A 25,369-nucleotide genomic window follows, 5' to 3' on the forward strand; every position below is an offset into this window, starting at 1 on the left:
TTTTAAAAAGTATCTTTTAATTTATTTCACATGTGTATTTACATTGGAAGAAATTCACAACACTGAAAATAAGACATTTACACATTCACTGATATACAGTTTTACAGTCTCTTCCCTGTGAAGAATAGGCACTCATCTTCTCTATCCTTGTAATAATGACAACATCAATTCTCAGTGGACCGAACAACTGCTAGGTGCTATGGATTTTAAAGGGCATCATTTTCTATACGTGGTGGTTATATTCTTCAAGCTGCTAGATAGATGGATTATTTCATAGAAGAAAAATGCCTCTTGCATAACATTTGCATAAGCTTCTATAAAGCATAAGCATGTAAGTTTATCTATTTCTCTTTCACCATGCTATCAGTGATCCTTACTCTGTTCTAGATCTCAGTTATCCTTGTAGTAGTTATTAAAGTTGATTCGCAGCAGAAAGTCTTCCAAATGTGGTTGGTATCCTCTATTTACAAGTTTTGTTACCACTGGAAGAAAAAATAAAATAAGCTTCAACTAAGGTTTATATACTGCAGTCAGTCTTTTCTTGATAGTATCTGTATACTTTTTTTAATAAAAAAATATACAGTATAATATATATATATATATATATATTTTAAAAAGACCTACTGCAGAAATCTGAAGACAACAGAAAAAAAAACCATGTAATTTTGCATAAGGAAAGTCGTTCACTGCCTCTTTCTGAAAATACAAAGTATGTCAAAAAAGATGCAAGAGAAAGATTACGTGTGTCAATCCTAAGTGGAACTTGTTAGAAACTAGGAATATACTTTCTGCAAGTTGCCTTCATGATAGGGTGGTACGTTCTTATCATAACATCAGTTGACCAGGAACCACGTTTAGGTCCTGCTGTGACCTCTGTGAAAGGAGGTCTTCTGAAGTTTTCTTGAGCAAAGTCCATTGTGACAGAGGAAACCAAAAAGAAATTCCTGGGACAAACCCCTCAGCTCTATGAATGAACAAACTGACAGTTCTAAACATCCTTATTAACAAAGGAAGAACCCTTCTAATAAGCATACTTAACAAAGGCAACAAGACCTCCCTAATCTCATAAACATCCCATGCACTAATATGAAGCAAATTAGCAAGCGGCAGTAACATGCAAGGAAGAAGGGAAGGTGTATAGTTACAGGTTAGGGCCTGAGCCAAAGCCATTGAAGTCCACAGACTTTGTTTTGTGTTTCAATGGATTCTAGGTCAACCAGTGTGAAAGAAAGCATTTTACAATACATGGTGACTGGGGGAACATGTGTAGATGAACAAGCACACATTTGTTTTGTAGTGCTTAATAAAGAGGGTGTAAAGAACTAGGTCACTCAGAGTATTTCCTTACGGAATGGTCTATTAATCTCTGTCCATGAAGCAACCATAGATCTCGTAGTATGGGTTTAGGTAGCTCCCAAAGGTGTTCTGACTTCCTGTAGAATTTGGAAGCAGCCATTCTAACTCATCCTGAAATATTTGTTTTTGATCCTTTGGCACCATTTTTGGACACCCTTAAAGAATAAAAAGGGCAGCTCATTTCCTGAGGACTATAGTCTGATTAGAAGAATATTGTAGAAAATATATCTAAGGAAAACAGTTGCACCTCCCCTGGGTACTGGGATTTCTAAACAAAACAAAACAACAACAAAAAACACGATCCACTTTGTATTCAGGGAAAGTATAAGTTAACTTTTAGTTTAAAAAAAAAAAAAAAGAAAAGAAAAAAAAGCAAGCAAGGTCCGAAAAGAAAAAAAAGGAGAGGAAAGACAGATCAGCCACTTCCTCATATTATAGGCTAAGCTGACAGCCAAAAGAAATTTTATCACATTAAAAAAGACAAAGAATTTGCCAAATGATCCATGTAGCTGAAGAATACTTGCCTGGAGCACTCTACATAAGCTCCCAGTAGTGCTAGGAGACTCTCTGAGCCTTAGTCCAAAATGGGAATCAACATTTTCAAAGCTAATAATAACAGTAATATTCAAGTAATGCAGATATATATAAAATTACTTTTAAGCTGTATCTAACTCTCACTGCTGCCAATAATGAGTCCCAAAAGTCAATTCCAGAGAAAATGAAAATGTAAGCACATATATAGCTAAATATCAAATATTTATTTTGCAAACTAGCAAGGATTTATGGTCAGTTTTGGAGTATCTGTTAGATGGCAGGTGTATCTTTAACTGATAGATATGCAGATCTTTGCTACAGCACACAGACCAAGAAACTCAGTTTTCATTTGCAGACAACATTTTCTAGCAGAAACGCACTAAGTACACACATCTTACTACTGTTCTGCTACACTTCCAAAACCTTTTTAAGGATTTTCCAGTTATGAGTTGACTGATATCATCTATCTTAGTCCCTAATATATGCAATTTCTTACCTTTGAATAAGAAGTGGGAGTAATACTTAAAGGTATTGTAAGACTGCTGCATCAAACCAAAGTTGGGATGAACAGCCATTTGCTTTCCTGCATCGAAGCTCCAAGACTGAGAGATCAGTTGGCTGCGGAATTTCAAAATGAGGCTGAAGATGCTATGAATAATGTTCATCACAGGCGCTGCCTTCTCAGTCAACAGACCTCTAGCAAAACAAAAAACTTTAAAAAATTAGTTGAATCATTTATTGGCTGTAAGAAGGAAAAAAGGGGGTAACCATCCTTTAGGTCTTCTCTTCAGTTCCTTAACAAAATAAAAATAAGCCCACAAGACTGCAGCCAACTGTAATGGTCAGCAATTTCCCAAACGGTGCCCAAGCCTAACATAGTTTGATTGGTCTTCTAAGAAACTGTCTTTTGCATTAGTGTATCTGATTTCTAGAATGATTTCTGCATTGCAAAAGGGATGACATTTATAAACATATCACGCTCTGACTTTCTTCAAACTTGAATCCCCTTTCATCCCATCACTTTGTATCCAGACAGCAGCTTTAGATAAGTTATTCTTATTAAAACTGAAAAAAAAAGACACAAAAGGACAAGTTTCTCCTCCTGTTTACCATTTCTGTTCTTGTTCGCTAGTAATTACACATCTCATACACAGCAACCAAAGGGGCTAAAAGCTTGTGATTTCTAAAAGACTCTTGCACTGCTCATGAATCTGGATGGAGGCATTAGGTCATATTTGTTCTGTAAAGTGCAGTCCTGCGCACTGCACGTGCATTAAAGGCATATATAATGTACAGAGGGAGCATTTTACAGTCCTTTAACCAGGATTATTTGTGCACACTACTCATGCAGAATGAACCAGCATTCATTTACAGAAGCTATAACGATAAGGTGAGGGGAAAAACAAAAAAAACAAAAAACCCCCAGGTCAAACGTGCCCTTTAGCCTTCAGGTTAGAGCTGTGTAACTTGGATGGACTTGAGGCTTGCAGAAGCAGAGTGAATGGGAGTTGGAGGCAACTCCAAGGAGTCTGGGGGAATGAAGAGGATGAGTAGCTGAGGAAAAGCATCAAAACATAGATCTCATTATGTATCAGAATTTCCTTGCCCTTTTATAAGGGCCTCTCTACTCTAGGCACTTTCACATGTAAAGACTACTTAGTGTGTCACGTAAAGTCAGTTTTGCACAAACGCGTGAGGCCAAACAGATTAGTAGGCTGGCCACTCCATTAACTAAAATACTTGAGGTAAAAATAAGTGTGCTGGTTTACCTGAAGATCGCTTTGTTAAGGTATTCAGCATGCGTTCTGTGAATTTCTTCTAGGTTGCCCACAGAAGACAGTTTGTTTCCAAATTCACACCATGTAACGTGAAGAATCTGATTAGCAATGTAACCTTGAATAACTTTCACAAAATGCTGCATTTCATGTTTATACAGCTGGAGCTGTCGAAACTGAACAGAATGTGATGCACGACTCACTAAAGCTGAAAATCAAAACAGAAATACACTATCATCAGCACCCATTGAGACTGTCTGAAACCAGAATTTTTAAAAGGAAAAATGAAGGTTTCTATTAGTAGAACCTGTTTACAATGCCAAAGAAGTTTCTTTAATCAATTTTGGCTTTTGAAGTGTCATGTGACTGCTTTAAATGGTATGTTTATAATCAATTCTCTAGTAGAGGGTGCTAAAAGCATTTTAAACAGTATGCTCTCTAGCTCACTTATTATTCTTACCAGTGCGTTTTAAATGAAACCAAACATCCTTCAGAGTCCACACCATGTGCTTCAATTGTAGCAAGAAAGAGAAGATCTTGTTGTATTTATTCATGCAGCTCTCAGTAATGACAATATTCAGAGGCCAGTCAACCTAAAAGAAATAACTGAATGCTGATCATGCTACATTTCATGTTAGAAATGACTATTTTAGAATACTTAGATACAAGTATTTTAGAGACATATAAAACATTAATATATGTATTTTAATAATGTAATACAATGGTCAGGATAAGTAAATCCTATAATTTCAATTACACAATTCTTGGACTTCATTTTTAAAGGTATTCCATTATTAAGAACATATTCTCTCTAGCATGATACCTAAGAATCATGGTATCATTGCAAGACTACTTTTTTTCTACATACTTTCTTACCTTGTATCTTAGCTCTAAGCAGCTCAGAGCATCAGGTGCATTGGGCTTGAACACTTCTGGAAGGTACTTGAGTGCAAAAGAAAGATTAGAAGCAAGCTTGGTGTCACCATGAAGACTGTACTGTAATGCTTTATTTAGGATAGAATTAAGAACCAGTGGATTCAGCAGTTCACCAGGTGTTTGTCCTGATCCCAGCTACCAAACAAACAAAAAAAAAATCTAATTACAGAGTATTTATCTAATGGTGTTGACTTCTGAACATAGGTGAATTAAAGTGGTATAGTAAAGTAGTGACTATCCTTTCTTGCGCACCATTCCCATAACCTCTGCAGCCGTTTCTACCTCTGCAGAAGGGATGCACAAACAGCATATGATACAACTTCTGAACTATTTACTGTCCAGAGCATCAGGGCGATCTGACACCTGCACCAATTTTCTTTGATACGCTGGACTGCAGTTCAGCAGCTGCAGTTCAGCATTATACCTACTACAGGGAACACAGCCTTTAGGCTCTGGTGGGGCAGAAATCCAGGGACAGGACCTGCATCAGCTATCTGACTCTTGTCTGCCTGTCTCACCAACCTGGCAACCTTGGAGATATGCAAACCAAGGTACTTATGCAGCCTAAATCCCTAAGTGCTTTCCCTTGCTGGGTACAAAGCATTCTTAAGGTTTGGAGAGATGGATTAACTATCCTACAGCCGTGTATCTCCACTGACAACTGGATACGTTAGCACAGGCTATCACTCCTACCTTGCTGCCTCACCCAAGAACACAGGGATAAGTCATAAGAATACCATCTCGTCAGAGGGCCCAGCACTCTCTTCAGATGCCCTCCACACTGTAGGATGCTTGACATGAGAATACGTATTTTACAACATGAGCCTCTGTGCTGGGTCTCAGCCAACGGTAACAGGCTCTTCCAGTTTTGCTGCAAGCTGATGGGAAGGGACAGAGCAATAGTGTAGGAGCATTAATAGCATAATCTCACAGGAAAGAGTGAAATTCCCTTCCATAACTGCTGATGTGGCAAAATCAGAAATTATCATCCTCAGTGTAACAAATCATTGTACTCTCTTCATTGCTAGGATTAGCAATAAGAAATATTACTCTCTTCCCTGGGACTTCCTTGGGGCATGGGCATCCCTTCTGAGTATTTCTGAGCGAAAACCTTCTTTCACTTCAGTCCTTACAGCCTTAACAGAATTCCTTACTGTAAGATTTATTGAGATGGCAAAAAGAGGAAAATAGCACAAGCCAGGGTTCTAATTCACAGCATTCTCTCATTCCCATTCAAATTAATCCAGAGGTATCAAGCCAAGGCAGACAACCAAAAAAACGAAAGGGTTAAGACGACACAGCAACTACCTTCTCAAACAGCAGGTCACTGAGCGACTGAGCAAACTCCCCATCTTCCATTAATAAAAAGTGTCTCAGTGCCTCAAAATGCTTCTCAACATTCAGTTCCACAAAGTAGTAATCAACTATTGCTTTGTTCACAAGAGAAACACTAAGAATAAAAACACAAAAAAGGGATCATTTCAGCCATGGCTATAGCAATCAAATCAACTCTCCAGTACTTACTCTGATATCCGAGACTGCATGACGTTCACTTAAACAAAATGGGAAGAAGCTTATGCTCAAAATTCTTCATCCAGAGTATGCCAGAATTAAAACCTACCACTTTAAAGAACTGGGTTTTGAACAGTATTCCAGAAGTATTTAATAGACTGGCTACTTGAACAGTATTGCATAAGTATCTGAAGACTGGCTAGACATAATGATCTTCAGAACACATTGCTGAGCCTGGAGCAACATTTTCCTCAATAGCCTTCTCTCTGCCACCTCCATGAACAGATTAGGTAGAATTATTAAATCCCTGCTAAGACTACCCTAACGCGTAAAGCTCTCACACTAGATACTGAGGGCAGGTCTACACTACAGTTTGCAGTATAGTATAGGTACTCAAACTAGCTTTAAACTAACTTGCATATCAGGAACAATCCAATTCTGCCAGCACACAACTCAGGCTCACTTACTTTGATTTTTTGGTTTTTCTGAATACATGCGTCTGTGTACAGACAGCTCTGGTAGCCAATTTGGATGTTTAAAACTAAATTAGATCTTTCTACGTTGCACTAAATTTGAACTATAGCATACTCAGAGTTAGTGAATGGAAACCCCAAATCTACAAGAAAGAAGATTCTAAACCAGAAAGCGTTTCAACACATCTGTGAATAATGGTTTTCTTGACAAAAGCTGATCTTTTATGTATTAACAAACTTTTGTTCAATATACCATTAGATATACTAAGAAAATGGTCCAAAACATATGTCGTTTCCCTATTTATTCCAATAATAACTTCTATTAATTCAAAACAGCCTTTAAGAAGCTGGAGTTCCTGTAGAAACACAAAATATGTCTTGATCTATATTCAAGAGTTTTCATATAATCAAAAGATTTTCTCTCCTCTCCCCCCCACCAATCTTTCATCTGCTGTTTTTCTGCTCATCATCAGTCTTCATGGATAAAACCAAATATAAACCAGCACAAATAATAATACACTTTCTTTTAAAAGAACAAGGAAGCTGATGGTGACAAATCCATTGCTCCAAAATCCAGGAGTCTGAGAGAAAACACTTCTCTCCAAGCCCTTATATTTCAAATAGGCCTTCATATTTTTAATTTACACATAAAAGTGTAAGTTCACATTACCACTTATAACGTAAATCTGAACTTTTCAGTTACTAGTGGACCATCCACCGAGCCACTTTTGGAAGCAGAAAGAAAATTTAAGAGAATGAAGCTGTGTGTAATTCTTGTCTCAGAAAAGAACTAATAAGACTAAATAAATTGTTAAATTACGATTCATTATTTCTAACTAGTACTCACTGAGATACAAGTGGAGCAGTAATAGAGCGTTTCATCAGCACTGGCAGAGATAAGAGCTCACTCAGCTGCACAGCTGTTTCATCTGTTGCTGACTGTACCGTAGGATCCACAGGAAAAGTGTATGATCTTGGTATCACATGATGCAAGAGATGAGACACTGGTAGTTCAGCTAAGTTTAAAAATATTTAGACTTTGTAAGTTATTATATTTATGCAATTTGATAATCTGTTTCTACTGATCTCTGCAAACCCCTCTGGATTAGAAAATAACAATGTATCAAAATGTATTACACATCTTTATGCCTAGAAACATCCCTAGATTATTTGATTGCTACAGTTTGTAATATTGGTAATTTACTGGTAATTCAGGTACTTTTTCTTGTGCTTATCTTTCTTGCTCAAATTTATCACATTTTCCTATTGATCTATTATTCCAAGAGTTCTACTCACACATCAAATCATAACTATCTTGGTATTTTTCAATACAATATTGGTCCGATAAAGCTTTCAAATAAGCTTGTTCTTTCTTCCTTGTATCCTCTCCCTCTTCTGCCTCCTTAGTCTTAGGAGCATTAGCTTCAGAAATCAAAGCTGCTTGAGGCACAGTATCTTGTGGAACTGTTTTTTCAGGTTCTTCTGCCTTAAAGAAAAAAATGGACAAGTTAGTCTTATGAAAGCTATCGGCTTCAATTATTCACACCCAATGTGTTCTTATAAGTAATTGAATAGCTATTCCCATTGAAAATAATACAGCTTACTTACCTGTATTTTTTCAGACATGTAAAAACAGTATGATGTTATAGTGATTAATAAATTAAGAGAGAGACTCATTACCTTAACTACCAGGCTGCTTCATCTTTTGAACAAATGGGAAATCTTCTCCACAACTACCTTGTTTCTTACCTGTAAGCTCTGTGAGGAATCTGGGGAAGAGTCCTGGTTGGCCATATTTGCAATTACTGTAACTACAAGTAAATTAAAGACAGCAATTACTTAGAACTGTTTGTAATATTTAGTTCATACTACAGATCTGTCCCTGAAGCTCTCCAAAACTTCTCTAAAGAACATAAATTGTCACAAAAATAACCACCCCAGTAACGGTCCTATTCCATAGTCCAGCCCAGCAGTTTTGTGTTTGTCCTCTTCACCATATTAACACTGTTAGCATCTAATTATTTAAAAGAGAGTAAGAATTTCTTTATAATTCAGAACACAACTGGTCTACTCAAGATCACACTAGGTCCTGCTTTGCAAAGTTTCAGATCAGAATTTTTTTTAATGCTGTGGTAGGACAGGAAATGAGACTAAGCTGAAATTCTTATCTCTGTTTTTTAATAGTGTCTAAAAGCATATACAAGCAATTAAGAAAAAAGAAATACCCATTTTGAACATAAATATTTACAGTTTCTTTCATGAGGTCTTAAATAAATGCTGGATGGATAAACTTAATTTTACTTTACCTTCTTGTTTCTCTTCTGTCAGGTCTTCCTTATTGTCATCCTTAGTACTAGTGTCAGGAAAGACTGGAACACTGTCAGATGATTGTGACTGTGGTAAAGTCTTCTTGGCTTCTGATGTTTTTACTTCCTTATCTCCTGCTGAAGGAAGTAGAAATTCTTCATTGTACAGAAGTACCTGAACTGTGGAGCTGGATGAGGGACCAGAAATGGTTTTACGATGAGGTATTCGGTCATTTTCTGTAGTCGGGGCCCACTTCCCTATTTGGATGCTTGACTGGGATGCATGGCCAAACGGGCTCCAACGAGATTTCAGAGGCTCTGTATCTGAAACTAGCTCTCCAATTTTAATGTGCGACTGCGATGCATGCCCATGGATATTCCAGCGAGGTCTAGCTGAGACAACCTCCGACATGTTTTCGCCAATCTTAATATTAGCATCAGATGCATGACCATGGATGTTCCACCGAGGCCTTGTAGGCGCTACATTTGACACATACCCGCCAATCTTAATATTGGCTTCTGAAGCATGTCCATGAATATTCCACCTGGGCCTTGAGGGCTCTACCTCTGAGGCATATTCCCCAATTTTAATATGAGCTTCAGAAACATGCCCATGAACGTTCCATCGGGGTCGGCGAGATTGAACGTCAGAAGTATAGCTGCTGATTTTTATGTGGGAGTCTGAAGAATGCCCATAAGGATGTGAATGTGGCTGGTAAGTGTCCACACGAGGCACATATTCTCCCACGCTAATGCTGGCGTCAGATGCAGGGCCATGAATATTCCACCGAGGCCTTTTATAGTCTACATCAAACACATTTTCTCCAACTCTAATGTGTCCCTGCCAAACAGCAGATGGTCTGAGAACTGTACTAAAATCATATTCATTTTGCTTATATAATGGTGTATTGCCTTCTCCTTCCGGTGCTCCTCTCAGGACAGGCTGATTTTTACTTATTTGAGAAATCTCAGAAAGATCAGAGTTAATGTTTTGAAATGCTTCATCTAGCAAAGATCCTTCTATGCTAATGGCAACAGGTTGTTCATCTTGGGGTTTTGATAAAAAATCTTCTATATTCACATCAGGTTCAGGCAAGGAGTTAGTACTGTACAGAGGGCTACATGCCTGCTCTGGACTTTGGAAACGGCCTTCAGATCCAGCTGCTTTAGGCTGAAGATGCTGATCAGCCGTATCTTTTGTCGGATGTGGCATGGTCGATGCTTTGTCAGTAGAAGCAACATATTCTAGGCCAGGCTCAGATTCTTTTCTGCCAAGTCTGTTATGAGAATGAAGAAGTTTCACAGATGACACCTAAAACAGAAGTAATTATTACACTGTATGGCTAGTCATATAATCAAGATATTTATTACGACATGACTTTATTACACATAAGGTTTTCAAATTTCCAGCTTTTCAGATGTCCTACAAATCCTGTGATAACGACTCACTATGCCACTAGCATGAGTATTCTGTTTACTGAACTGAAATGAACCAATTCACCTCAGGGAAACTTGCAACAGCGACAGGGAGCTTATGTAAGAAAACAAACCCACCTGTGAACATGGATCTTCCACAACAATGTTTGTATCTAAAGCCAACGGGCACTGTTCATAAGGAATAATATCTAATTTTCTCCTATAGTTTCCATCTGGAAGTCTTTCAAGCATTTCCTATACATAAAAATGACAGAACCAAAAGTTTTTAATGTACCAGTTACTAAATGTTCTAAATAACATTCCTTTAAAATGTTTTAGAAGATACCTCAATTCGCTTTTGATCTTCTAATAGAAACTTGAGACGGGCTGTTTCCAACTTATGTCGCTGGATTTTCCATAAAGCTCTTTGTTCCCTACGGGCTGCGTCATCAGAAAGTTTGCTATAATGGTCAATTAATTCTTGCCTAAATTAAAGTAAAAATAAAACAAAGTTACTGATTTTCATCTTACCTTCTGAAGAATGAGACCTTCTTATACTTCAGAAATCAGAAATCAATTTTTAAAACTAAAAGCCAGAGGCATCATTCACAGAGTAGAAACAAATGGAGAAAACAAGACTGTATTCTTAATCAGTATGTGTTTCTATAACTATGCTAGTAGGTCACTCATTTTTCATAAGAATGTTTAGATATAACAGAAGAAAATGAAATACAACTAGATGTATAACATGAGTAATATAAATAATTAATTATCAATGTAATTTCTCTGTCTGCTTTTTAATTTCTGCTTTGACATATATTTGACCATTTTTGCTGTGGTCTCAGTTTTTAATTGTAAGACTCATTTAAATTTTTTCCTCACTCTGATCATAACAAAAAACAAACTGCATAGTGTTGGTGCAAATCAGTGGTTCCCAAATTTTTGAACTAGCGACCATTCCTAAATCACAAGATTGCTCACAGACTACCAAAAATCCTTACATCAGTCTTTTTACTGGCAACACTACCCTTGTAGAGCAACATCTGGGAACTGCTAGTATCATAAACAGTGATGTAAAATAATTTTTCCTGTGGTCTTTATAAGGATTATGGAGTTTCTAAGTTTTGATAGACTAGTCATAGACACATTTACCTTGCCTTTTTCTCCAGTTCCTCTTCTAAAGCTTTCAGTCTTTTTTCCCTCTCTCTGAGCTCTCGGGCATAGCTGAAATCATCATCAATCTCCTCTTGTTTTATTGCAAGGCGACGCTGTATAAATATTTAAAACTCTTAAAAGCCACTCTCAACACCAGCTGAGAAGCACACAACTGCAAGAAGTTCTTATTTGTACCTCACAAGCTATCCATGTAACTTCAGTACAGTAATCAAAATATTCTTTCAGTTATTTGCCTAGAAAATACACTTATCCTTTAGAAATACACAAATAAATACCTCTTGGTCTTTTGCAAACTGCTCTTTCAGCTTCTGAAACTGTTCCCGTTTCCTCGCATCCAAAGCCATTCGCTCTGATATTTGTCGATCTGTATTATAATAAAGATACCATTATTTCACATTAACAAAAACACAAAGAAAACACACAAAACTTCATTGCAACTTACCATTAATGGCTTTTAGTACTTTGCTAGCAGTTTCTCGAGCATGAACAATTAACTCTTGTTTGGCTATTTCCATGCGCAAATCCTAAAAAACAAATACTGTGTGGGAATTTTTCTATTATTTTAGACTTGAAAATACACTGTTGCAATGACAGGTGCACACTTTGGAATGATTATTAATCTGTGGTCACTCTACCTGTATATGAATAATGCAAGTAATTAAATGGAAAGTCTGTACTTTATTAGTTAAATTAATATTGAAAGTTTATTAATACCCCAGACATCACACTGAACCAAATCAGTCTGATTTATACACCAGATTGATGGCATTTGACAGACATAAGTCTGTTTACACTAAGAGTGTTCTGACAAAACAACTGGCCAATAAGGAGAGACTTCCCTGGTTACTAATTAACTTATGGCATTTGTCAAATTATAACCTAACAGAATCTTTTCAAAACTTTCTGACGGAAGTCCAAAACTCATTAAAAATATGAAAATAACAACAAATAACAACATGCCACCTAATTTATTAAAAATTATATTAAAAGCTTGTTTGCTATGATAACAGTTCAAACAGCAATTGGTCAACAGGAAAATTCTGATCATGAATACAAATTCTTTCAAAGTACCTTTTCTTCCTTGCTTATTGAACTATATCGGGCAATTCTTTCCATTCGACCTACGTACACTGCACAATCTCTCTCTATTTCTTTCAGCTCCTCAAGGGAAAAAATAACTGAAATCCGGGGAACAGGGATGTCTGACCAACATATATAATGCTGAAAAATAATGAGAAGTTTCCATTAAAATACATTTTTAAATTGTAAAATGTTAAATTATTAACTCCTGTTGTAACTTTTTTTTAAACTTAGCAACATTTCAAGATATTGAAACAGGACTCCACATAGGATATAAAATTTTTAATGATAAACCTTTTGAGCATTCTGTAGCATTCAAAGAAGGAGAGAGAGGTATAGTGTTCAGAACTTGGATCACCAGTCAGAGTTCAATTCTCACATCTCCTCCCCCAAAATTTGCATAGGCATTTAAAATCTGAGATACATCTATACTAGTAATGTTCTAAATGCCAAAAATTCTGCTTTTCTGAATATCAAAATCGACTGAGAATGAGTAACTCAGCACTGAATGTGTCTTTCTTATCAAAAGTGATCTTAATTAGATTTTTGTTTACTTATGTCCCCAACGGACTCTCAATTAATCAAACAGTTTGGAACACAACTAACACAAGAGCAAGTTCTACGCAAAACATATCAGTCAGAAATACGACCAGTGCACATCACAGAGCACCTATTCGGTAAGCTAAGTATTTTAGTTGCTTGTGCTCCACCTTCCCCTCTCTAAACCTCTGAAGCTGTTTTACTCAGCACAAAAAACAGATCAGTGAACCTTAAAAAGAGAGTGCACAAGCATGCTCGCACTTGGATTCTCCAACCTACTGTTAAAGGCGAGAAGATGGGATGCCCAGAGCTATGCTCCTGGGACTGTCAGCCTCAGCAAGAGGGAAAAGCCAGTTGTTCAGGACACTTTCATGGAAAGGGATGAAATGTGTCTGGCACTCTCAAATAGACAGAATTTGTTTGAACCTGGGCCCCCATATCCTGGGGGAATGTTCTATTAAGATACTGTGTTAGGGACTGACAAAGCTGTCACTGTTTTATAACGCAAATGACAGCTGACGCTGCTTTATGCAGAGCCCAGTACTATTGGCACACCTGAATTATGGTTTGAGAAGACTTACTGGAGCAGCCTGCGAGGAGAACTAGCAGAGGGGACATCTCACTTGAGACATTAGGCTTATGCATGATGGAGATGCTGAGCTGCTCAGCTCTGACAAGACTGGGCAGCTCAGACCTTACACAGAAGCGGAATTCAAGTCACTCGGCAAAGAGTGCCTACAGACTTCAGAAGCCTCTGTGGCTGTTTCATTGTTAGAGATATTTAGAGAAGGAAGACACTAAGCAGTTGAACATGTTCTTCTCATCAAAGAGAAGACCTGTTCTACTAAATAGGAATGAACTGCTTCTCAGAAATGCAGTGGTAGACAGAGCTGAAATAAAAGAGTAACAGAGGTGTACTTGTTTGGAAACATAAAACATTCCTGCTTTCAACAGAACGGAAAATCAGAAGTCTAGAATGTACATGGGATATCATAAATTTGATGCTATTAAAAATCTGTATTTCTGCAGTGAGGTGTCAGCAAGTAGAATAGATAATCAGCTCACAAATATCTAAGAGTAAATAACTATTGTACGTGAATCAACATTGTGCTTATGCAATATCACTTATCAATAAAAGAGCAAATTTGCTAAAAACCTAACTAACTTGCTCTAGAAAGTCATGGTTTTCTCAATGTAGTAAGAAAGAACCAAACCAATACTTACCCTAGGACAACACAATTTCAGTAAGTTTATGGTTTTCCCACATATGTACACATCATTAGCAATATGTTTAAGAAATACAGGGACACAATCCTCTACTTCTTTTGAAATCAAAACGTAGCCATGAGTCCAGTAATGTTTATCTGTACATCAGACAAAAGGATGAAAGTATAAATTTTTAATTAACATAGTACAGATTGCATAAATTAAAAGTGTTCCATATACTTACTGTACCTCTGAAACAAAGATAATCCTCATTCACCTGGATCATGAATTCACCATAAACATCCCTGAATACACCACTGTATACCCAATCATAGATAAATCTAAAAAATAAATAAATCATACAACATCGAAAATCAATCCTCTGATCTTCTCAAATTTATTGCAACCAAATAATAATTATGTTCTTTAAAACATCAAAGCATACCAAGCTGTAATCAGGATAAAAATAAGCAATTAAGCACTGTTGCACTGATATTAATCTAAAGATAAACACAAGACTGCATCCCTGCTTTCTTTCTCAAAAGAAACTGCCCTTATGTTGCACATTTCAGTAAAAAATATTTAAGATCAAAGAGCATTGCCTGAATTAAAAGAATCTTCTTATTTCTGTACATTAAATTACTAAGTATATATTAAAAAAAATTCTAGAAATCTATCAGGCACATCTAAAGCACTGGGAAAGAAAAGCAGGAAGGATTTATTTTCAGGAGATATAACTGGCAGGGAGAAACAGGAAAGAGTATAAAACAAAGATACAATACCAAACACTTTTTCCTTGGAACTAGAGATATTTTTAATATATATGCAGAAATGAGAAATACGATTTTAGAATATTTGTTCATGTTTTTTCATATTTCCTCAGTATGATAAAAAGCTTTTGAATAATAAAAAAGAAAATTATCTGAAGCTATAGATAAAAAAGCTCAACGCTCCTTCAAGCTAATACTTTTCCTACTAGTTGCAATACTAGCACTGTTTCTAGATGTTGGCTCAGTATAATAAAAAGAGAAATGTTAAGCACAGAAACCACAGTTCAATTTTAAGCTTATAAGTAAAAAGCTGAGACCTTTTTACATGTTAAAACTCATGTTTCAATGATTTATGAGAGCAACAACAACTTCTTTTAGCTTATTTCTTTCAGGTTAATGAATGAGCAGGCTAACACTTTCTTTAGACAATAGCTGTCTTCTTCCGTGGCAGCCGTGATTGCTTATATGACTGATGTTTTGACAGCGATGTGCAACAAATTTAGGCGTCAGTCCCCCAAGTACTATGTATGAGTAACTGTACTTTTATATTTTTAGGTTTGTAATGATGCCTTGATATCCTATCCTTGGTATTTAAGAAATGTGACTACATGCTGTAAATTGCAGGACAGGAGCTGTGGTCTTCTGGTAAACTGAGGAAATCTGAAATTAATTTCTCTGAAAAAGAGTTTAAGCAGAAGGAAGAAAAAACAAGAAGGGTGGCCATGGGAGAAATATTCAATTTACAACATCCTGACAGGTTTTGTTTTGTTTTTTAATAACATTGCATCTATTAAATATCACTGTAAACTGATAATGGACTACACCTATAATCTCTATAAATACCTATTTTTAAAAATTTACTAACTAATGTGTCTTCAGAAATATACAAACTGACAACTTCTAAATTGATGAGTACTGCTTAACAAAACCATTGTAATCCAAGGAAATCTATTTCCTAGTGCTACTTAGCTATACCTACTTAATGAATAACAGATTTATTTTACTTTCTTTTTGTTTACTGAAAAGCCCACACAGAAAAGGCAGTGGAAATAAGCATGAACTTTTCTGGTTTGCACAACAAGAGAAAGCTGTTGCCAGTGTCTGGATTTTACTAGAAGTGATGGTATGTGAGAAGATAAATTGAAAGTTTATTTGAGTCTTAAATTTCAGTGTGATTTTTCCAGGCCAGTAGAAGAATCTTATTTACATGTATTTATTTACTAATCTAGTCATATATAAAACCTTTATGTTGTTAATGGGTTGGAAAAGTGGGGGAAAGAAGGAAGGCAGTAAAATGAATGAATTTTTATGCGCGTTTTGCAGAGAGAGCCACAGCTTACAGTCCCTCTGAAAATGTTAAAAGGCATTGTTAAATTAGCAGGGTTACTCACTAGATTAGCAATTCAGAACTGCTCTTAAACACAATTATTCAGAGAATAGTATGCACACACCTTGTGTATGGTTCACAGCTGGTCTTTAACAAAGACAGAAGAACTGGATAATGCTCATTGCTACAGTTGTTGAGAGCTTCTTTGTACAGATATGAAAGCAATTTCACACCCTGAGAAAATGAAGAATATTCTAACGTTAGATATCAAATTCTATTACAACGCTGGTAAGAAAAGATTCATAAATACACATCTTTACATCTGTTTCACTAGACACTGAGGACAGGATTTGTCTCACTTTAGATATCTGCAGTTAAGATCCCTTCATCTCAGCTAATTACCCCAAGCTCACTTTACGGTCACTAGAAAGAAACAGGCATATTCAGAATTGCATTCATTTGACTTGCTACAGACATCTCCTTTACAATGAGATGAAATACACTCTAAGGCCTATTTTGAGTCCTTTGTTTACTTCAGGAATTGAAATCACAGGATAAAATTTCAAAGTTTAAAGTATCTGGAGAAAGGACCACAGCATTATAAATGTAGGTTCCAAGGTTCGTATCATATCCACCTTGGCCTGAGAGGCAAAAGATTACCTTCAAAATGCATCCAAAACAACCCTTCTAATCAAAACTTAAAGATTGCTTGAGCCATTTTTGTGTAATGGCATGATTTACAAATGATCTGATTATTCTGGTTTGTGGCTTTAAATAGTTTCATATTTACAAAGGCACATACAGATGCAGAACACAAAAAATTAATAAGTAACATCCCCTGAAATTGTACTTTTTCAGTTCATACTGCATCTGTGGATTTTTGAAGCATTTCAATACTGGATCAGTGGTATTTTTACTAAAGTCAAGGATGATTTTTTTCTGGGCTTTTTTGTGACCGAGTGAGACTAACACTAAATATTTTATATAAAATTCTACCTAATTTTATTTGAAACATTTTATTATTCTAACCCAAACCAAACATAAAAATATGAAATCAATTATCACCGTAGGAAATGAAGCATCAGCTCCGCCACTGATCCCCAGTGTTGTTGTTCCTATGCCACAAAGCTCAGCTAGGTATCTGAAACACAGCAGTATTGAAACATACGCAACATCTTTCAGTCAGAAGTCTCTGAGATCATAGTGATGTGAAGTTTGCTAGAGCTGAATATCATACAACCACCGTATAGTATCATCTGAATGATAATATGGATAACGAAGAAATGGAATATGAAATACAAGTTACAAAAGAAATGTAGGTTCATCTAGTTTAAAAGACTTAACACTTTTTCCCTAGTACCTTTTGGGACATAAAGAATTCTTTCCACAAAAATACAGGAAAAATGCTGAAGACTGTATAACAATGTCTGTCTAATATTGTCCCTTTTAGCATATATGAAGAAAGAGATTGCATTTTTCTTCTCTGAATAACTTAAATATTTAATGTTATTATCTTACCTCAACTGACGACCTAATTTTCTGAAGAGAAAGCTGATTGTTAGAAGACTTAAAGTAGGAGGTGTTGACAAAACACAGGCTCGGTAATATTGAAGATACTTTCTCAGCCCACTTGTGAACGCCTAGTATCAACAGAAAATATTTACAAAGTCTTATTCTTAGAGCTGTTAATAGCCTACCTATGTCTTACATCAAGTACATCAGCAGGAAAACAAACCCTTTTCCAAAAAAATTTGCGTACAAAAGTAAGAGGGAAATACTCTCACCATGCAACTTAAGACATCCAAGTTAGCCAGCTGGCTTCTCTATACCTTTGGTACATCCAATGCACAGAGACTATAATAAAGCATTTGGTTCAGCTTCTTTGAACTGCCACTTTGAGGAGGTACTCACTCTCTAACAGCCATAAGATGAACCTAGGGAAACCTGTATCCTTATTTTCATGTATAAATAGGGTTTTGGGGAAAAAAAAAAAAGTCCTTAAATGTCTAACTTTTTCTAGCAAGACAGAGACTTTCTTTTCTCCTCTTGAAATACACACACAATTTCTATTAACATTACTGTAAATCAAATATTCAGAAGGAAAGCATTTTCATAGCTGATCCTCACTGAAATCTATGCCTTAGAAAGAGATGAATTCACCTGATACTACACAATGCACATATAGCTCAGCATAATACACAGATGACCGTCAGGGGAAAATTTATACTTAAGAAATAACTATGGATGGCGAAGAAGTAATTAAAGCTACTGAACATCATCTTTATTTTATTTCAGTTTCAGTTCTAAAACTAATATACATATTTCTATATATATATTTATACACACACACATTCTGTATTTAGAAAGTTATTGTATTTTAATGTATAAACATGTAATGTTTCTAAAATGTCTAAAAAATTGTATTCCTTAAGTTCTCAAGAGAACAACAGGACTAAACAAATCACACTTCAGGTAATGAAGTGCTTCCATCTCTTGTCTCACTGCCTGCAAGCCCCAGATACACACAGCTCTGATTTAAACAGGGCTTCACAATGGCAATGCTCATTGCAGAATTGGGATCAGCAAATACAAACACTTATACTGAAAATGCTTTGCAGTTCTGCACAGTGCAGGCATTCCAGCTTCACCTGAAACCAAAGTTATCTTCTCTATCTAAAATAATCAGCCTATTCAATTTAGATGATTTAATAAGAATATATTACCTGAAATACAAGCCCTTTGTTGTATGAAGAATCTAAGACTGGCTGAAGAGAGAAACGACTTAGTCGTGTGTAATATGTTCCAAATTCTGCCACTTCTGAGAGTAGATTGTGCATTGTCTCTGGTGAGGTTCCAGATACGTAAACCCCCTCCTTTATCACAAATGTCTGAGCAGCCTAAAATGATAAAGGAGGAAAAAAAAAAAAAAAAAAAAAAAAAAAAAAAGCAGCTTCAAATATGTCACCGGTGTATTCTGATTTAAAATAGCGAGTGTTTACATACAAAAATAATAGCAGACAAACATATACTTTAGGTACTCTGGTTACTGAGACTTTATAGCTAGGACACCGACATAAACATATCAAATTTTAGCAAAATTTCAGGAGTGTCAATGATATTTTCAAGTATACAGAATGAGACTATCTAATGCTTTAATGAAAACCCAACCTACAAAGCTATTTACATTTCTATATTCAAGAATTCTTGAACCAATTTTCACTTAGTGGACTACAAACATTCTTTGCCAACTGTATTACAATAACATCACTATTGCAACATATCCATACTTCCTTACTGCATTAAGGTCACATTTAGCTATTTAACAATATTCATAATTGTAAGATCTCAAAGAAGCAGGTCTAATCCTGCTGAGGAAATCTCTACCAAAGCTTAGATGCAACTAAGAACTGTAGTTAAAGCATCTTCCATACCTGATTGAGTGAAAACGTAGCAGATACAACGCCAATGAGGACATTCAAGACATCCTTAACCAGTTCAGGTTCTTTCATTAGCACAAGCTGTGGAAGCTGAAGTACAGTATTACTAAATAGCTGCAACTCCCCTTCTCGAAGTTTGTAAAATTTGTCAAAAGCTTCTCTCCCAGCTTCAGTAAGGTATGGTTCTTCTTTTTTACCCGGTGGGCTGTTTCAGAGTAAACAAAAGATTAAAAGACGATTGTATGAAAAGGAAATATGAAGGAAATATACCTCCTAAAAAAAGGAAAAAGACATTTCTGATTTTTATAGTCAGTAATATGTATTGTCCACAGAAAAAATTGCTACCAGTATCATACTATTTTGTCAAAGAAATGTGCATTCAGTCAATATAACTGTAGCCATAATTCAGTACAGCGAAGAAACTTGTAGATAATTTGAACATCTGTTCAGAGACAGAAACTTTGATGGAGAGTTAGCAAGCTTCTATGGTGGCTTTCCCTGCTGCAGCTTTCGCATTACGAAAACGACGGCAATATATACCAGATTTCCAGGATCATTGTAATATTAATATTCAACTACTTTAAAAAGAAATGTGCTCAAAATACTATTATGACTTAAATTAACACATTTTAGTTCTTCCCAGTGAGGACAGCTATTCCCTCCAAGACAAATTCTTCTTCCACTGCTTTCAAAAATAATGAATTCCAGCAGCGTTCATTCCATTAAATGTCAGGCATGTGGGCTTTCTTTGAATCTGAGAGCCTTACAGACTAAATGCATCAAGAAAAACTGTCTTGTACCATGAACAAAGCTAGAGAGAGCTACAGTGGATTTGGAAAATCAGATCGAGGGAACAGAAATGGGCTTCTGAGGCTTCACATTGAAAAAACATATGACTCTGCAACAGATGCAGTACTAGACTATCACTTAAAAAAATCACAGAAGATATAAAGAGCAAGTTTTCTCTGAAAATCAGGCACATCACCATCCAGCAGGAACACCTGCCATCTGTACTTTTCTTTCCTTTTCAGATTAAAGCACTAAGAAGCAGGACTACATAGAGCCTTCTTTCAGGAGATGTATCTTCTGTTCAATAGCTAAAAGAACTGCAAGTCTAATAAAGAAACCAGTTATAAAGTTTCTGTTTTGGTTACAGACACAGGAAAAAGAAATACAACACTGGGAGATATGCGTTTAAGTCTTTCAGTACAACTACAACTTTCTCTTTTGAAACTGAAAATATGGAATAATTTTAGATTGAAAGGAATTGCATAGTCCATAAGAAGTCTGATTAATTAGAAAAACATTTTACTTCAAAAAAGCAGCAAGTGTTCCATTAATCCCTTTGGTATTTTTGATAAAGATGATTTTTTAATCTCCTCCTATGAAATGGTTAGCTGCAGTCGTAAAAACTAGTTTGGAGAAACTGCAGGACCTTTTTTTCCTCTCTCAATTATTACAGCAGCTTATTGAAATCTGTGTATTAAATTTGCACATTTCCTTATTTATACTGAGGTTACTTGGAACTAAGATGAAATGCACCTTCACACACATGCAGATGATGCATAGTAAGTTTGCTAGTAACATCAGACACATACTATCCAATTCTTTCCCAACATCTTCGTTTGCTGGGTCCGTAAGTAAGCACTGCATCCCACAAGTCTATGTCTGGCGTCATGCTGGGTTCTGACTGAGAATCAGGAGTCAGATTGGATGCTGACTGGAATCCCTCATCTTCTGACTGGTCTACACTTTGAGGAACCTGTCAAAAGAGTTCACATACTATACATGAAATCATACTACTGGAGAAACTTATGCTAATAAAGCATAGGTTTTGCTATCATTTGTGATACAGTGATTCAATGTTTTAATCTGTTTTTCCCTTTTGTATTAAGTTTCTCTTGTAAGCATTCTTTCATTTGTTACATCTGTGGGTACCAATACCTATACATAAAACAACAATCACCATTAAAATAATACATTTTGTTGATATTCAAATTGAAACTTCTTTTGTAAGCATACCAACTGACTGAGAATTGCATCTCTGGACATTCAACAATATGCAGCACCCCAGTAAAATCGAACTGCTCAGAATTTCCTTTCAACAAATGATTCAGGCCCTAATTCTTCAAATTTGTATACATTTTGTTAACTATGATTAATTCCACTTGTTAAATCTATTCACATCCAGAAAATTTGTAGGTATCCATACCCTCAATACCACACCCTCAATACCACACCCTCAATTCCTGCCCATTTCTACAGGAGTTGTATGTGCATTTTACTAAAATACCTGATTTTAGTAAAAGCCAACCTTGACAAGACACACCCATGTAAAACACTGTGTGTTCCTCAAGAAGTTACCCAGTCTGATGGAAAGGGTACAGTGCTTATTGAAAAAGGTTCTTCCCGCCCTCATTTGCAACTTACATTGATATGCACACATTAAATGGCACAAAGGCTTTCTTTTTTAATGCATCTGCCTTCAGGCTTCTATGAAGACATCAAGCAACAGCAAATGCAAAAGCTACCCATACGTTAAACAAAAGGAACAAAACAATGATTAAAAGCACAGAAACGTAAGAAGCCTGCCTACACACTGAATAAACTGGAAAGAAGGGGAAAAAAGAACAACTCTGTTTATCTAGTACCTAGTAGTGTTATATGAGAATATAATACAGCAAAAACAAATAGAATGGACAGCAAAAAGAAAATAAAATGCCATAGAAACTGTACACACTGAAAAGGTATAAGGACAGTGGGACGTGAGAGGTTCAATGAAAAATAACTACTCAAACGATCAGTTTAAGATACAATAAGCCAAGGAAGCACAAGTAAGGCAGTGTGATCTGAATAGCAAAACACATGCATTCAGACAGGAATGCTTATGCAATCAGTCTGAACAGTAACAAACAACAATGCAAAGAAGCTCAATATATAAGCAGGCAAAAATGTAAGCAAAAGATTACCAAGGTGGGGAAGGAACAGATACAGCTGATAGCTTAACTTCATATGCCTATGGCCAGATGACTTTTTTAGCACATCGCTATAGATGACACCAAGACTTTCATGATCACACATCTCTGTATCTGAAAAGCCTATCTGGCTCTAAACAAAGAAAAGAATCCCTGTTTTAGCTTAAATTCAATCACTGTCATGTTTCTATTACACAAAAAAATGACTACGTATATTTAAAAAGAGTTTCAAAGTAGCATATTGGAAGTATGCATTCACTCTGAATCAAAAACAAACAATACCATACTTTAATTGCAAGTCCAGACAAATCCGCATTGTCAGGCACTGGTGGTAAATCCAACTTGATGTCCATATCGTATGTGCGGCTGTGGACCAGAGCACCGAAGAGCGAGACCCGTGTTTCCTTCTCAAACTTGTCACCAGCAGGATAGTTTTGCGAGAACAACCCGATAGCAGGGAGTCCCGTTCCAGGTGCAGCCTCCATGATCTGAAGAGTCTTTTGAATAGTATCATTGAACTGACACTCTTCATTTGTGATTAGAGATTGTATATCAGCTTCAAATACACTTACATCGTAATAATCATAACCCTGGTATTTGACATTTCTCCCAACATATTTGTTGTTTAGAAAATAGTCCTTTTTTTGTGGTACAAGCTGCGGAGGCCCTGTTCCAGCGAGCTGTACTAAGAGATCCAAGACAGAATTAACTTCGGTAAACGGTAAGCAATCAGCTGTCTCCAGTTCTTCCACAAGACTCTCCAGCCTATCTGCTTGGGCACCTAGACCGCCAACTCTCAAGTTGAAAGACAGCATCAAAATTTTGTTTTTCACTGGAAGCCTGGAAATGTTCGACTGCAGCTTACGAGCCTCATCTTGAAAAAGGTTCATGAACAGGGCGTTATATGCAGCCCTTTTCAGATTTTGCTTAGCCCTCCTCTTGCAAATCTTCCGCCTTCCCAGGTGGACCTTCCACGACAAACCTGCCAGGTGTGCTTCACACAAGTCATTGAACAACTGCATAATGCTCTCCATTTCACATCCAACTGCCAGTGTACAGCAATTACAGCTTTATGCTGAGTCTCAGGTTTCATGCGAAGACCTAGAAAACAGCAGGAAAAAGAGGAGACAACTTGAGGCCATCCACACATATGTGAACTCCGCACATTTTAACCTAAACTGAAAAAGGGACAACCCAAGATGAGAGGCAAGAAAAATAACCTAGCACGTATTTAAGATATGAGTTATAAAAATAACACCGTGGCTCTGATCACAAACTTGTCTTACAGCGGTGCAAGGTGACTGCAGGCACCTGCCTTTGTACACGGACCGCCGCATTCCCCTGCGCGCACCGACCGGCGAAGCCTCCCCTCCCCGGCCCGCAGGACACACGCCGCCGCCCCAAAGGGGACCGAGGGCAGCTCCCCGCCGCGGCGCCTGCCCCGAAGGAGCCAGCCAGGCCCCAGCCCCCCCCCCGAAAAACAGGCGCCGGCCCCGCGTTACCCCGGCAGGTCTGCGCGGAGGCCATCGGCGCCCGCCCCGCGGCAGCCCGACGACCCCAGCCCCTCCGGCCCCCGCACCGCCCCTCCCGTACCTGGGCGGGCGCCGCCGCCGCTCTGCGGTGGGGCCGCCCGCCCCCGCCTCAGCGCGGCTCCCAGCGCCGCCGCGCAGCGCCGCCACGTCACGGCGACGCGACGGGCGGCGGGAAGCGGCCGCGCTCCTCCCGCCCGCTCCCCCTCGCGGCGGGCGCCCGCGCCGCCCCCAAGCCCCCACAGCGACCGGGGAAGGCGGCTGCGTCCCCGTCCGTAAAATGGCGGGAGTGTCCGGCCGCCGCCCGCACGGAGGGAGACGGTGGGCGGGCGCGGCCCCGCGGCCCAGCCCCCGACCTGCGCGGCCTCCTGGGGGCGCCGCCCGCTCCCGCAGGAGGCTTTAGAGGAAGCAAACGTGCGCGGCTCTAGGCGTGCCGTGGTTTCAAACCGACCTCGTTTAGACTGGGAAACTGTTACTGTGATCCTCATTTTTAACATTTTCACTCCTACTCTTTTCAGGCGGGCTAAGTTAACAATAAATATGCTATTACTGTGATCCTCATTTTTAACATTTTCACTCCTACTCTTTTCAGGCGGGCTAAGTTAACAATAAATATGCTATTGCCGTAAAGATACAAACCCTGTTTATTTTACTTTTTTTTGCCCCGGAGAGCGTAACTCTGCAAACCATTTTCTGACGTTTGCAAAGTAATTTTCCTGAAAATACACACAGCTCTTCTCCCTTAGTTTACATCTGAGAATCATCATCTTAGAAAAAGATGTATCAAAATACCACATTCGCATCATTCACAAAGTAGCTACAGAATTTTATAGCTCAGTGAAAGGAGGTAAAATGGTGTGAGAATGGAATATTTTTGAGCAAATGCTGATACTTTTTTCCTCTATGGAAGAGAGAGGATGAGAGAAGAGTAAACTCCACTAAATCTCTTTCGGAAATTTTTTGAACCTTCAGCTTGGCAGTTGCCCAGATAGCCTATTTGGACACATTAGCACCTAAAAAA

The 25,369-nt window shown here is 37.5% G+C and overlaps 1 protein-coding gene across 4 annotated transcripts; it reads right to left on the minus strand.

The window, feature by feature from the left end:
- TUBGCP6 (tubulin gamma complex component 6) lies at nt 1-24,692 on the minus strand. 4 transcript variants are annotated; one of them, XM_026113041.2, is made up of 26 exons: nt 24,413-24,689; nt 23,107-23,920; nt 21,443-21,606; nt 19,839-20,049; nt 19,131-19,304; nt 17,926-18,047; nt 17,473-17,548; nt 16,532-16,641; nt 14,560-14,651; nt 14,329-14,468; nt 12,556-12,705; nt 11,927-12,008; nt 11,760-11,848; nt 11,461-11,576; nt 10,655-10,793; nt 10,447-10,563; nt 8,893-10,204; nt 8,336-8,397; nt 7,883-8,072; nt 7,434-7,602; nt 5,907-6,051; nt 4,542-4,736; nt 4,126-4,258; nt 3,660-3,873; nt 2,387-2,586; nt 1-482 (listed from the first exon to the last, which is right to left on the minus strand). In XM_026113041.2, exons 2-26 carry the CDS (start codon nt 23,851-23,853, stop codon nt 391-393), a joined length of 5,241 nt encoding a protein of 1,746 aa, XP_025968826.2. In that variant the 5' UTR covers nt 23,854-23,920; nt 24,413-24,689; the 3' UTR covers nt 1-390. The 4 variants fall into 4 exon arrangements, with proteins under 4 accessions (XP_025968826.2, XP_025968828.2, XP_025968827.2 ...); XM_026113043.2 differs by having other exon boundaries at nt 5,910-6,051; nt 24,413-24,688; XM_026113042.2 differs by having other exon boundaries at nt 24,322-24,414.
- Nucleotides 24,693-25,369: the final 677 nt, after the last annotated feature.

This window comes from Dromaius novaehollandiae, chromosome 1, assembly GCF_036370855.1.
Source record: "Dromaius novaehollandiae isolate bDroNov1 chromosome 1, bDroNov1.hap1, whole genome shotgun sequence".
Classification (NCBI taxonomy): Eukaryota; Metazoa; Chordata; class Aves; order Casuariiformes; family Dromaiidae; genus Dromaius; species Dromaius novaehollandiae.

Coding starts and splice junctions, on each gene's coding strand:
- TUBGCP6 (XM_026113041.2), bottom strand. CDS start 23,853: ATGGAGAGCATTATGCAGTTGTTCAATGACTTGTGTGAAGCACACCTG. Junction 8,398..8,892: donor GACAGAAGAGAAACAAGAAG/GTAAAGTAAAAT, acceptor ATTTACTTGTAG/TTACAGTAATTGCAAATATG. Junction 8,073..8,335: donor ATTCCTCACAGAGCTTACAG/GTAAGAAACAAG, acceptor TTTTTCTTTAAG/GCAGAAGAACCTGAAAAAAC.